This window comes from Staurois parvus, unplaced genomic scaffold, assembly GCF_062004578.1.
Source record: "Staurois parvus isolate SC_StPar_1 unplaced genomic scaffold, SC_StPar_1.0 ptg000029l, whole genome shotgun sequence".
NCBI lineage: Eukaryota > Metazoa > Chordata > Amphibia > Anura > Ranidae > Staurois > Staurois parvus.
The window spans coordinates 1,752,421-1,767,110 of record NW_028317825.1 but is presented as its reverse complement, the minus strand read 5'-3'; the positions used below and the strand labels follow the sequence as shown (position 1 = coordinate 1,767,110).

Genomic DNA, 14,690 nt, shown 5'->3' with positions numbered 1-14,690 from the left:
ACACAGTACAGGGATGACCAGAGACTGCGGACAGCACAGGGATGACCAGAGACTGCGGACACAGTACAGGGATGACCAGAGACTGCGGACACAGCACAGGGATGACCAGAGACTGCGGACACAGTACAGGGATGACCAGAGACTGCGGACAGTACAGGAGATGACCAGAGACTGCGGACAGTACAGGGGATGACCAGAGACTGCGGACAGCACAGGGATGACCAGAGACTGCGGACAGCACAGGGATGACCAGAGACTGCGGACAGTACAGAGATGACTGCTGACCTTTGGGGAGGGAGGGGGAGCGGGTACCTGAATTTGACAGGTACCCGCTCTTACTTCCGCAGAGTTTTTTTTTTTATCTTACCTGTTCCTTTATCCAGCCGCGCGCTGTCTTCCCGGCTTCTGTAGTGTGGGCGCTCATCGGACAGCCGGATGCCCAGTGCGCATGCGCGAGAAGTGCTGCCCTTTGTGATTGGTCCGGCGGCTTCTGGGATCTGTCATGTGTCCCAGGTACCGCCTTACCATTCACAAAGAGCACTGCTTCTTGTGCATGCGCACTTGGGACCCGGCTGTCACGCACACTACAGCCGGGAAGACAGCGCGCCGCTGGATTCTCCTGGCGTGCCCACAGATAAGGCTCGGCGTGCCGGCTGTGGCACGCGTGCCACGGGTTCGCCATCACTGACCTAGACGATTGGAAGCAGAAGTTGTCTTCCCCTCCCTCCACGTGACCGGTCGCAGAAGACTACAGGACCATTTAGAAAGGAGTGGGTACCTGGCTGTGAAGCTGCAAGCTGTCACAGCCGGGTGCCCACAATGAAAATGCCAGTGGCGGGGTGAGAGGACGATCAGTAAAATCGGCTGTGGTGAGGATACTGCGGGATCGAGGGACAGATGAGTGTCTGTTTTTTTGTTTTTTTTAAAAAGTCAGCAGCTACAGTTTTTGTAGCTGCTGCCTTTTTATTTTTTTATATTGTGGCTGGAGCTCCTCTTTAATTGCCCAGAGTTTGGCTTTCAATTTTTGTTTAATAAGATTTCCCTAAATGGTTCCAGAATGATTCTAACTACTTTCACTTTAACACCTGAGAATAGGCAACGTAACACTTAAAGTCAAAAACTGAGAGCAGGCAGGCTGTTTATTGTAGAAGAAACATGCACCATCTCTTCTGCAATACAATAAACTTCAGTCTTTATTATAAACCTTCTTACCTGCACCTTGTTTTTTTCACCTGCGTAAGATGTGCATTGATCATGTAGTTTTAGTGTCATTTTTTTGGCCTGTACGTACAGCGTATGTTAGAGTGAATCTTCACATTGCAGTGTCCTGAAGTTTGTGCATAAATATGTGCTTCTAATCAAACCTGTTCATGGTGCCAAAACCCAGCAGGGGTATTTGTCCTTCCTTGGACCTAAACCCCCTAACCGAGTACATTTTTGCATTCACAACTTTTACATGGAATCCACAAGGTCATTTATCACCTCTGAGACTATGGAAATACTTGGCATCAGTAGACATTCGAGATGCATACCTCCATGTTCCCATTTATTCACCACATCAGCAAGGTCTGCACTTTGCAGTAGACAAGCACTTCCAGTTTGTTGCTGTTTTGCTTGCACACCTACTTACCTTCTAAGGAACTTGGGACTTATAGGTTGCTGGGTACCTAGATCTAAAAGATTCCTCTCCGTCGCACCTGTCTGATTACACAGTTGAAAGCCTGGAAAATCTGCATTGTCTTTTGGATGTTTGCAGCTTCCAAAAGACTGCTGTCCAGCCTTACCTGTGTCTGGAATATCTAGGCCTAAATCTTGGACACTGTCCAGGCAAAGGTTTTCCTTCTGCTAAACAAGCTTCTTTCACGAATGTCTCATGCTTGGTTCCTCAGATCTAAAAGGCATTCCTCTGTGAGATTCCCCATGAGAGTCCTAGGTCTCACGATTGCTTCATTCGAGGCTGTTCCCTTTGTTCCGTTTCACGCAAGGTCCATCCAACACAGCATTCTGTTGGCCTGGAACAAACCCTCTTCTTCTCTTGCCTTCCCTATGATTCTCTGCAACAAGGAATTCCCTAGCTTGTTGGATTACAAATTCAGCATTGGGATGGGAAATTTATTTTCCCCACCGTCATGGAAGATGACATTCCAGCCTCACAGGCTGGGGTGGAGTGTTTCAATATCTCACATTTCAGGGAGCCTGGTCATCCAGGGAAGCAAAGCTCCCCTACCTGTATATTGGACCTCCTGAGCAATAAAATTGGCTCTGCACTGCTGGACTCAGGTTCAGTTTAATATATGCTTTTCCTCCAGTGCAAATTCTTCCTCGACTGCTCCGCAAGATAAGGAAAGAGGAGCTTACATTTGACCTCTTTTAAACAGGTCAAACTTGCCATCCCTTTACCATCCTGCTTCTCTGGTTTTAATGGCCAAGCTGTTGAAGCCCAAATCTTGAAAGCTAAGGTACATCTAACTCTCATTCCCTCAAGGCAAGTAAAGCCACTTTGAGAAAAACTACTACTGAACCTTGATATTCTTTTTCATTTGATGTAAACACAAGCAAACAGAAATTGAGTAAAACTGATCTCTAATCTCTCCTAAGAGACATGGTGCAGCCTTGCCCAATCTTTTTCAAAAGCCTTCGGTTTCTCTTGTGAAAACCTTTACTCAAGGTATCTTATGGATCCGGCCATTATTACAGTATCTTGTTCTTTTGGGATTTCAAACTGGTCTTCTCTGCCCTGAAGAAGCCAAACTTTTTGAACCCATTAGAGAACTCTTCGTGGGTGATCTCTCCTGCAAAGCAGCCTTCTTGTTGGCTATCATGTCTTGTAAGACATTGTCTCATAATTGGCATTCATCTCTTTTAAGGAGCCCTTTTTAATTCTTCTCAGGAACAAAGTGGTTTTGTGCTCAAACCCTTCATTCTCCTTAAGGTGGCATCAGCCTTCAACCTTAATGAAGACATTGTCCTACCTTCCTCGTGCCCTGCTTCCAAGGATCCCAAGGAAACTGTTCAATTGTTTGAACATGATCTGGACTGTCAGAGTCCATATGAATGCTACAGCCTCTATTCAAAAAACACTTTGTCCTGCCAACAGCCTTTGAAAAGAACACCCTGCTTCCAAGTCCACTATTCCCAGGTAGAAAAGACCGCTCATTGTGGCAGCGTATGCTCTAAATCTGCCTTTTTAAAGCTGGGTGCTTTCAGGTTTCTTCAGGATATACAAACCAGCAGGTGGCTCAAGCCTGCCTTTTGGTTACACAAAGCCACAGGTATTCATTGTACACCATTATGACTTTCTAGCCAATGAAAACACAAAAAACCAATGATGTCTTCTGTTGAGAAGAACATCGGGTCCCTGCGCAGCACTCTTTCTTGCCCCTCCCCTGCCACTCTCTGTAAGCACTATGGTCACACTAGCTGAGTTAAAGCGAGAAACTGAGGGAGAAGAGAAACCATGGATACTAGTCAGTACCAGTGTGCAAAAATGTATTTGCTTTGGAAATCTAAATCAACTCTGACGTTGGATGTCCCACATGTGCAGATGTTTCTGTGTTCTGTAAAACTATTTGTTTAGTTTTTTACATTTTTGTAATGGGTACCTCAAGATTGTGCAGAATTTTAAAGGGTGCCTTGACTGAAATAAGGTTGAGAGACACTGCTCTAAAAGATATGGTACCTTTACATGCTCACTCCACCATATTGGTGGGGTTTCCTGGGTATTCCACCTTCAGGTGTCTGTAACTCAGTTTTGTAAGGCTGCCACCTTGTCTTCAGTTTACATATTCACCAAGTTCTAACATGTGGATGTCCAGGCCTATGCAGATGTAGCTCTTGGCTGCAGGGTTCTTTCAGCGGTACTCTGACTTGAGTGTTTCGCTCTTTGTTGTCTTGTTGGCCCTGTTGCACAGTTCTGTATGCCTTGTCCACCCTCCTGATTTACTGCTTGGGAGCGTCCCATGGTCTATGAATATACAACTTGTGTCCTGTACTAGTGGATTAACCACCTCCAGTCCGGGCCAATTCTGACATTTCTGTTATACCTATACCAGACATTATATAGTTTTATTTTTTTAAGCAGAGGCCCTGGAGAATACAATATTATATTATTATACAGGATTTATATAGCGCCAACAGTTTTCTCAGCGCTTTACATTATAGTGGGAGACAATACAGTTAGATACAAGAGGGATTTGAGGGCCCTGCTCCTTGGAGCTTACAATCTAGGAGGGTGGGGTGAATGGTACAGTAGGTAGTCACTGTGGGGGATAGAGTGGTTGGAAGAGTAGAGGATTCCAGAATTAGCAGAGGGTGGGATAGGCTTCCCTGAAGAGAGGTTTTCAGTGATCGCCGAAAGGCAAGTAGAGTAGGTGATAATCTGATAGATTGGGGTAGGGAGTTCCAGAGGATGGGTGACGCACTGGAGAAGTCTTGGAGACGAGCGTGGGAGGAGAAGATAAGGGAGCTAGAGGGTAAGAGGTCTTGCGAGGCGCGGAGTGTACGGTTTGGGTGATATTTAGAGATAAGATCGGTTATGTAAGTTGGGGCAGTGTTGTGGATGGCTTTATATGTCATCGTTAGAGTTTTGAATTTTATCCGTTTGCCAATCCCTCCCCGAGAGGGGTGGCAGATACGGAACGGTTAGTGAGGTGGATGAGTCTGGCAGCAGTGTTCATGATAGACTGGAGGGGAGATAGTCTACGATGAGGAGAGAGTTACAGTAGTCGAGGCGAGATATAACAAGGGAGTGAATAAGTTGCTTAGTGGTTTTTGGGGTTAGAAACGGTCGTATCTTGGAGATGTTGCAGAGGTGAAGTCTACATGATTTTGACAGCGATTGGATCTGGGGCTGGAAGGACAGATGGGAGTCTAGGATTACACCTAGTACCCTGGCGTGAGGGGATGGACTGAGGATTGTGTTAGCGATATTTATGGTGAAGTCAGTGGGGGTGGCGCGGGCAGGGGGGAATACTAGGAGCTCAGTTTTGGAGAGGTTGAGTTTGAGGAAGTGGAGTGACATCCAAGCCGACATGTCACTTAGTAGGCTAGTGATGCGGGTGGAGACTGAAGGGGTGAGGTGAGGGGTGGACAGATAATTTGCGTGTTATCAGCATAGAGATGATACTTGAAGCTGTGGGAGTTTATCAAGTGACCAAGGGAGAAGGTGTAGATGGAGAAGAGAAGGGGTCCAAGGACAGAACCTTGAGGGACCCCTACAGAGAGAGGGAGTGAGGAGGCGGTGGCAGCGTTGTAGGTAACACTGAAGGAGCACTGCAATAGATAGGTGAACCAGGAGAGAGCGGAGTCACTGAGGCCAGAAGAGTGTAGTTTTTTGAGGAGGAGGGGATGGTCAGCCGTGTCAAAAGCTGTGGAGAGGTTGAGTAGTAGGAGTATTGAATAGTGGCCGTTGGTCTTTGCAGTTAGTAGGTCATTAGAGAGCTTTAGTAGGGCAGTTTCAGTGTAGTGTTGGGGGCGAAAGCCAGACTGTAAAGGGTCAAGAAGGTTGTTGTCAGTGAGGTGGGAGCTCAGAGAATTGTAGATGAAGCGTTCTAGGAGTTTAGAGGTAAATGGCAGCAGGGAGATGGGTCTAAGGTTGTTCAGGTTGGTGGGGTCTAGGGAGGGTTTAAGTATGGGAGTGATGTGCGCATGCTTTAGAGGGGAGGGGAATGCACCTGTAGAGAGGGAGAGATTAAAGATGTGAGTGAGGGAGCATAGGATGGAAGAGGAGGGTGACCGAAGGAGTTGTGAGGGGACAAGGTCCAGGGGGCAGGTGGTGAGGCAGGCTTCTGAGAAGACCTTAAGGACCTCTTCGGTGGTAGCGAATAGTTTTTGTTGCGCTTTTTGTCGCACAATACTTGTGCAGCAGTTTAAAAATACACTTTAATGATTTTTAGCGCACACAGATGCAAGTTAATACCCCATTTCTTTCGTAAAATATAAATGGTGTTACACCAAGTAAATGGAAACTTAACATGTCAAGCTTTAAAACTGTATACGACTGTGGATTGCTGACAAACTACGTTACCTAAAAAATCTCCATAGTTGACAGTTTAAACTGGTAGCTTGCAAAGGTTTTAAAGTTACACAGGGAGGTCTGGGGCTAGAAGTATTGCTCTCACTCTGATCACAATACCTGTCGTGTGACATGATCACCATTCACATATGCCTATGTGCATGTTCTCATTTGCACAGGAGAATGGCGGTGCTTTTAAATGTTTTTTTTATTTATTTATTTTTTGGTTTGATCAGATGCTTTTACAAGCTGGTAACAGCTTGTCAGCAACAAACCAAAACTGACAAAATCCCCATTGCTTCTGGTTTCTGAAATTTGAAATAAGGGGAAAAAAAAATTTTTTTTGCCTTGCCTGTATATTCTTTATCTTGAAGTACAGGGCACACTATCCAATCCCGTTCCTGTGTTACATTGCATGCTAAGAAACTGAGGTCTTATGCAGTTGGGTAGGGTTATTGGGGTATCCTCAAGGGGGGAGGGCTTGTCCAACAGTTTTCCAGCCTCCAGTTACCTGAATGTAGCCGACATGTGAACAGGTCTAAACAACTCCGTTAAGATTTGAAACTTTACAAAAAAAACACTAGTGGATCAACATAAAGGGTGCCATTTTTGCATATACCAAATGTAATATTAATTGTGGTTAGTTTGCTAAATTCAGCAAAAAGTAATATGTGCACAAACATGACATGCTTAAGTGTGCTTCCTGCAACTTTTGGGAGGGGAAGTTGGGAAGGAGGAATAGGGCTGTATTTACAATCCTGGAGGTTGTGGCTCCAACACAGATCAGGCTGTACACAGAAAGCTTCATCAATAGTATGTGAGTCTCTGTAGGTGAGCCCTGAACTGTAACACAATATTGATTTCAAGATAAAATCCACTGTACTTTGATCAGGATGGCAACAGGAGCTACTTATTTTTTTTGAATGTATATACTGTATTAAGGGAGAAACTATCATAAAAAAAGACACTTTTTTTTTCATGTATTATTGAAAACCTGTTTATAATTCTCTGTAATCTTTCCTCTAGGAACTGTGGAAATGTTTTCTGCGCTGGCTGCTGTCACTTGAAGCTCCCAATTCCTGACCAACAGCTCTATGACCCAGTTTTGGTTTGCAATACCTGCTATGACCATATCCAAGTCACACGTGCTAGGGAGCTAATGTCTCAGCAGCTGAAGAAGCCCTTAGCTGCAGCATCAAGCTGAGTGCCAACCAAGAAAACAGATCTGGCTTCAAGCTCCTCCTTTAGTTTTTTGCAGCCAAGATGAAGTTTTGAGGGGATGGCGTGACTACTACTATATGGTTGCATGCCGGTGAACACATACTTCTGTAGTAAGCAACACACCGGCTTACCTTAGCATTATATTTCTGCACCTTGGCAGGTTTGTTCCCAACACAAAAGTGTAGGATTTGTGAAGGACAGCTGGGGTTTTAGATTTTGGTTTCAGATTTCTCTTGCCATAGCTAGGATTAAGATCCTTTTTGTTGAAGGTTTAAAAAGGAAAGTGGTCAGACAATCGGGTGGCTGAGAGAGGAAAGGTGACAAGAATTCAAGCTGCATTGTCCTTGTTAAAGGGGTTTTCTTTTTCTCTCCTTTTTTTTTGTGTTAAAGTGAGATCTGGTTATGGTGGTCTTAGCGTATGTTTATTTTGTCCTAAATCTGTCTCCCGGTCAGGCTGTGTCTCCTGCTGCTTTTGATCTTGTATTCATGGATAAATCAAAAATTTGGTTAAATTGTTTTTGCATTTAATATGCAGGATTTATATGTAAATAAAAGGGTAACAGGTAGCTACAAAACTGTGAATATTAACCCTTGTATTGCTTAGAAGAGCTTGCTGCTACATGTAGTGGGTCCCTTTTATTGCAAAGGGTTTGTGTATAAGTCTTTTCTCCACTTATTTGTCTCAAGCTCTGAGGCTTTAAATACAACCCTTACCCCTTATTCTCCATTTCTGTGTTTTTATAAATGTTTTATCTTTTTTTATGTTTGTCTCACATATGTCTCTTATTTGGCTATACTTGGGTTGGATCCTTAAAACTTGATTTCTGATTGGTTAACAAAAGTGTCCTGTTGAACTTTTAGGTCTTGGCTGTTCCTGTGTTTCTGTCGAGGGGCTTCATAATAAATGCTGCTATATGAATTTTTGTGCACTTAACCAATGTAACCCAGAGAAGGGACGAAATGTTGATACCAAAAGGTTTTGTGATGCTAGGTTAATCGACTTTGTTTTACTATTGATCTGTAAAGTGCCACTTTGCTACACAATTAGCCATGATGTGTCATTTATTGCTTGAGCATTTTTGTAAATACTTAACTCACCGGCTTTCAAATCTTAGAGGTCGGTACCACACTGCAGTCCGATTGTCTGTAAACAAAGCGTGAAACTGCTGTCTGCTTGGGAAAACGCAAGGCAGCGATGCAACAGTTGGTTGCGGTCTGTGGAATCATTGTAAAGGAAGTAGTCTAGATGAACACTATATGCCGTCTTCTTAAAGTGACTCTGGATTAAGAGGTTATTCCAGAATCAACTTGGATAAAATATGTCTATGCAGCACTTATTTTACCCATCTGCTTTACAATCTTGGTACATTATGGTTCAGTGTAGTAGACTGTTTGTTAGAAAATATCTTCTCACCTGAATTGCATGGCTGCTTCCTGGGAGGAGAGAGGCGAATGCTGGCAGTGTTATCCATTGAAAGAGGTATGCTGGTTTTAATATGGCTTCATCCATTTAAATCTATAGGTGACACCACTGTCTTTGTTTGGGATGGTTGTTGGGGATTCCTAGTTTTAGGTAACCTATGATGTCAAAGAACATAGAGTAGAATGCTGTCATACTGTCACTAGTACACAGAGAATGTTGTGTTCAGACAGTGAGCCGGTCCTGCCATTAATGTGTGAACAGAGGAATATATACTTTGACCATTGTTTCTTGACAGAGCTTGTGTTGAACATACTCTGTAATGAAACCGGACAGGTGAGATTACACTCTGATGGAAGCCATTCCCTGTCTCTCTAGTAGCTGCACACGAGTTGCAGAGCAGTGGATCAGTTGTCAGAAAGTGTTGCTGCCAGAGTACTAGTATATCTCTGGGATCATAGAATGATAGCTTCCATCAGAGCCTAAATACACAACTGCTGTGTTCTGTGACAAAGGACCAATGACCGTAAAATGCAGGTCTTCCCTTTATAAAGGAGCTGTTTTTAACATTTACTTCACACACCTTTTTCTGAAAGGTAATCAGAAGTGAGTGGTAAGTTTGTGGAGTACCAGGCTGCGCTCAGCTGATTTTTCCTTTCTTATTGAAAAACATGGCAGCCTCTTCTAAGCTTAATGGCCCATGATACATCAAATGTTTGATCTCTGCACAGAATATGTATTGCAGTGTCAAACATTCAGTTCTGTGTAAACAGGACCTTTATATTCATAACTATTTTGTATGTATGAATGTTATTAACAGCTGCTTTATATGGAATGCTGCCAGTCAATCGATATATGCCAGTGATATTACTTTGAAGTTTGGCATTTTGTTTAGTTATGTTTTACAGTTTAGTTACCACTAACAACTAATCCAATTATGGCTTTTTGCAGCTTAATGGAGTCAGACAAGTGACCGTTTCTCTTGGTTACTGCACTTTATTCATTTCCTTATTGTATATGGATGCTATTGTCTGATTTTGTAGTGACTGCATTCCCAAGAAAATGAGTTTAGCCTGAACAATGGTTGAATCCACTTTGCCAGACAGTAGGGTCAGTTTAGGGAAAGCTCCACAAATTCATCAGTGAAGTTTTGGTAGGCAGTTGTAGGAGTGAAATGTCCTGACCACTGATTAAAAATAACTTTGTGTTAACCCTAGGACCTGTTGGTCCACACCTTGCCCTCCCTGTGCATTTGTTGACCTTCTTGGATCCACCAAGAAGTAGGGGGAGTTGAAGGTGCAAATTAGTGGGTTTCAGAAATGGGCTAGGTCAGAACTTTCAGCCAGTAGAATAGAGGCACCGAAATGAGCATAGTCAAATATTTTGCACATTCTGCCACTAGAATGGTGGCACAGAGGTAAGCATAGCCAGATATTTTGCACATTACATATGGGTCAAGTCACTACCTGTTTTCTTGGACAAAACTACATTTTCAGCTGCTGGTACCACAGCAAAAAAAGTTGCTCCACATATAACTTAATGGCACTTCGTGGGGTAACCTACTGTGGTCTAATATATGGGCAGTTTTCATTTCAGTTAAGCAGGTAAATAGGGCCCATGCAGTTTAGCACTTAGATTTTCTTTTAAAATTGAACTCCAGTCAAAGATTCTTTCATTTTGGATAGACTCAGACTTACAGCCTTAGTAAACTTTTTAATTGCCTCATTGGGGAGGTTTCTCCTTACTTCTATTTTAAGGGTGTCAAACAGAACAGGAGGTAAGTGGAAGTCTCAAATTAAAAAAAAAAAAAAAAATCTAAAAAAAAATGCAAAAAACTAGTAGAGTGGGGATGGGTTAGAACCTCTGTTAGGTTTTTATTTTTGTCTGTTCCCTGTTGGGAAAGGGTGATGTCCCCTGATTTCCTGTTTTTTGTCTCTTTCCAGAAAACGTGAGAGGAAATCCTATTTAATAGGGACACACAGCAATTAAATCCTATTAGACTGTCGAGCCCTTTTCCACTCTTAAAAAAAAAAAAAAAAAAATATATAGCTGGAGTTTTGCTTTAAAGAGAAAACATGTTTGAATCTGGTGGCAACACTAATCAAAGCTTCCGACAACAATTTTCATTACTGGTGTAAAGATACAAGTAGTGAAGAACGTATTTCTGTCCTAGCTGCCTCTTTTCAATAACACGAGCCACATTCCCTTCCCAGGAGGATATTTTATTGTGATGTGGAAATATTCCATACTTGTGTGTTCTGTGGAAAACGCATTATGTATGTTACCCTTGTTCCCTGAAGCTGAGTGTTTGGGAAGGGGATTGTTCCAACAGGGTCGCTCCATAGATCAAATGATTTGGATTTATGGATCAAGCAAACAATATGTTGTCAGAATACATCTCTGTAAAATATTATGTGTACAACATGACATGTGCTGTGAAGGTGAAACACTTCAAAATAAAGATAGTTATACCAGTTGTCTGCTGTCATTGCAATTCCATTACAATTGTGTTTTGTGGGAGAAAAAAAGTGTTGTGTGAATGTGGAAAAGTGAGATCTGCCTGGTATTGAATGTCTCCACTTTACCTTCATTGTTCTGAAAGTGGAATAAACCGAAAATAATTCATTTACTGGAAGAAAGGGATCACAGTCTACCTAGAAGGAAAGTAATGCTTTTATAACAGATCTCCTGTCCATATCATGTGTCTGGGCCAAGGGTAACAAACTCGCTGCTGGTAATCTAAAGATTTGGTCACTGAGGGGTTGATTTAGTAAAACTGAAGAGTGCAATATCTGGTGCAGCTGTGCATGATGGCCAATCTGCTTCTAACTTCAGCTTGTTTAATTAGCTACTTGCCCATTGGGAACTTTTACCCCCTTCCTGCCCAGGCCAGCTTTCACCTTTCAGTGCTGTTGAATTTTAAATGACAATTGCGCGGTCATGCAACACTGTACCCATATGAAATTTGTGATCAGGATGGGTTTTTTTTTACACGTTGATTGCTTATACAAATGAATTTCATCAGTAAAAACAATTAAACTGTTATTCAGTAGTTTTTGTTGTGATCAGCTGTGATTGGCTATTGCTGATCACATGCTACAGATAGGCTGTGATTTGGCCCAGTCTGTACATGTGATCACTGACCAATCACAGCTTGCAGCACAGTTGTAAGCAATGAAAGGAAGCCATTCATGGTTTACAATTGTCATGTGATCTGCTGTGATTGGTCACAGCGATCACATGACACTGGAAGCCAGTGACCGATCACTCTAGAGTGCGGTCTGATCCTGGGAGGACATCATATGAAGCCCTCCCAGGACATTAGGGTTCCCACTCAGCCGCCCTATTGCAGTAGGCCGGTCGGGAAGGAGTTAAGCTTTGACAGTAAAAACCTGTTAGCGGATTGGTTTCTACGCAGAGTTGAGATAGATTTTGTACTCTACAGTTTTAGTAAATCAACCCCTGTGTCTTGGCCTAATAAAATGTGCAATTTCATACAAAGTTCTAGAGGTTAATGTGGGGAGTTTGAAAGCCAAAATGCATTGTAATAACTAAAGAACTTCGTTATGCTCCTTTTTGATAAAGCTTTGGGGTTTTTTTTTTTTTGTTTTTTTTTTTAAATCACTCAACCTTTGTCTATCTACTGGTTTGGGTACCATCAATTTTATCTTAGACACGGATGTCCTGACAACCAAAAAAAGGACCAGCCCCAATGAAATGCTCTATAACACATAAAGACTGTGTGTAGAGAATCAGAAAATTATCTTTAACCACTTTCCTTCCAGCCTATGTACATAAATGGCAAGACAGGAGCAGTGCAGGAGTGGGTGGCCGTTTTATAAACACCCTCCCGCTTCCCTGCTATTGTGTGCTCCCTGGGAGCACGCGGCATCTCAATCCGGTGCCTGCTGTGTCCGGAGGAGGTCCCGATCATGTGATCACTGATTGGCCAATCAGTGATCACATGAATAGTAATAAGCAAAATGTCACTTCTGACATTGCTTACTACTAGTGAAATCTGTGAATGATCACAGAGGTCACATGGTACAAGGCTATTCACAACAGCCTTGTACGAGGTGACAGTACCAGGTGACAAGCTGTGACCAATCACAGCTCTCACAGTATTTCAATGGCTGCAAGAATGCAGCCAGAGAAAAGGAGAAATGATTGCTTTTACACCCATAAAAGGCTGTAAAAGCAATCAGTGTAAAAATAAAATCACCTCCCACAGTAGTACAGTGTCACTATGGTGACACTGTACTGCTAGGGTGACAGTATGTTAAAAAAAAATCAAAAAATTATATTTTTTCAAAAATGTTTTTTACATTCTTATTTTTTTAGTTATAAACTTATTTGGGTTATTTATTTTTTTTACTAAAAAGATAGCTGCATACATTTTGGCCAAGTTTTATGAAGAAAGATTTGCAAAATTTTATAAGAAAAACACTTTATTTTCAAAATGTTTGGACTTTCTATAGCAAAAAAATAAAAATCCCAGTGGTGAATAAATACCACCAAAATAAAGTTTTATCTGTCTCAAAAAAATGCTAAAAAATTCATAGGGGTACAGTGTTGCATGATCACACAATTGTCATTCAAAGTATGATAGCACTGAAAGCTGAAAATTGGCCTGGACAGGAAGGGAATGAAAGTGTCCGGACTTGAAGTGGTTAACAGTGCTTCCAGATATGCCCACTTTTGGCAGCCTTACCAAGTGACAGGCAACATATTTGCTATTCTTTTATTTTCTCAGTTCCATGCTATGGTGTGCCACTCTTGTGCTTCTCCACATGGCAATCATATGGAAATCCTCAGGGCTTAAACATAGTAGTGGTAACTGCTAATGTAATCTAAGTAAACACTACCACTATGATTACATTTTAATGTTTAAGTTAGGTTTTGGATTATTGAGATTGGCTGGGGCAAGGTGGGGCGTCATAGGGTGAATTCCTGTGCCCTTTTAATATATACTTTTATATAACTACAGACAAAAACAAAGAAAAATAATTTAGACATACTTTATACTGGTGGGTTAACAAAAAGCTACAAAGGATGTCTTTAAAGTGGTTGTAAATGCTCAAGGTTTTTTGCCTTCATGCATTCTATGTATGAAGGTAAAAAACACTCGCCTAAGCCCCCTGTTGATCCAGTGATGTGCACTGGAGTCTCAGCTATCCCAGGACTCCCTCTTCTCATTGGCTGAAACAGAAGAGGTAGCCATTGGCTCACACTGCTGTCAATCACAGCCAGTAATCCAGTGAGGAATGGGGGTGGGGCCAAGCCACAGCTCCATATGTGAATGGACTGTGGGGGCACCCGACAGGATGGATGGGCCAGGAGAGCCTGCGAGGGACCTGAGAAGAGGAGAATCCGGGCTGCTCTGTGCAAAACCACTGCACACAGCATGTAAGTATAGACGTATGTTTTTGGGGGTTTTTTTCTTTAACCGCCTCCCACCCGCCATTTAGTAATATGACGGACGCAAGGTGGTTCTCTCGTTCTGGGAGGATGTCATATGACGACCTCCTATTCTCACCACGCATGCGCGGCTCCGGGAGCGTGCAGCGCTGCAATCGGCGGTGCGCTGTGTCCCTCGGACACAGCAGATGACCAATCTACGGAAAGAGCCGAAGATGTCGGCTCGGTCATGCGATCAGCTGTGTCCAATCACAGCTGATCACATGTAAACAGGGAAATGCCGGTTATCAGCATTTCTCTCCTCACGAGCTGTCCCGCTGACAGCTCGAGAGGAGAGCCGGCAATCGGCATTCCTCAGAGGGGACATCTACACAGATCATCGGAGCACTGATGATCAGTGTGCCCTGATGATCTGTGTAGCCCCAGCAGCGCCACCTGTCAGTGTCCATCAGTGCCAGCTCTGTGCTCATCCATGCCACCTGCCAGTGCCCATCAGTGCCACATCGATGCCACATATCAGTGCCAATCTCAGCTGCCTTTCAGTATCGCCTATCAGTGCCAGTCAGTGCTGCTTATCAGTGCCATATATAAGTGCTGCCTTTCAGTGCCCATCAGTGA

General features: G+C 43.0%; 1 protein-coding gene across 3 annotated transcripts in view; it reads left to right on the top strand.

The window, feature by feature from the left end:
* The window catches only part of MTMR4 (myotubularin related protein 4), a 123,730-nt gene extending 112,600 nt beyond the window's left edge, over positions 1 to 11,130 (top strand). For all 3 annotated transcript variants that reach the window (XM_089657123.1, XM_089657116.1, XM_089657131.1), the window contains one exon: positions 7,040 to 11,130. In XM_089657123.1, coding sequence (XP_089513249.1) covers positions 7,040 to 7,217 — 178 coding nt within the window. In that variant the 3' untranslated portion in view covers positions 7,218 to 11,130. The remainder of the gene's footprint in view (positions 1 to 7,039) is intronic.
* The last annotated feature ends 3,560 nt before the right edge of the window (positions 11,131 to 14,690 follow it).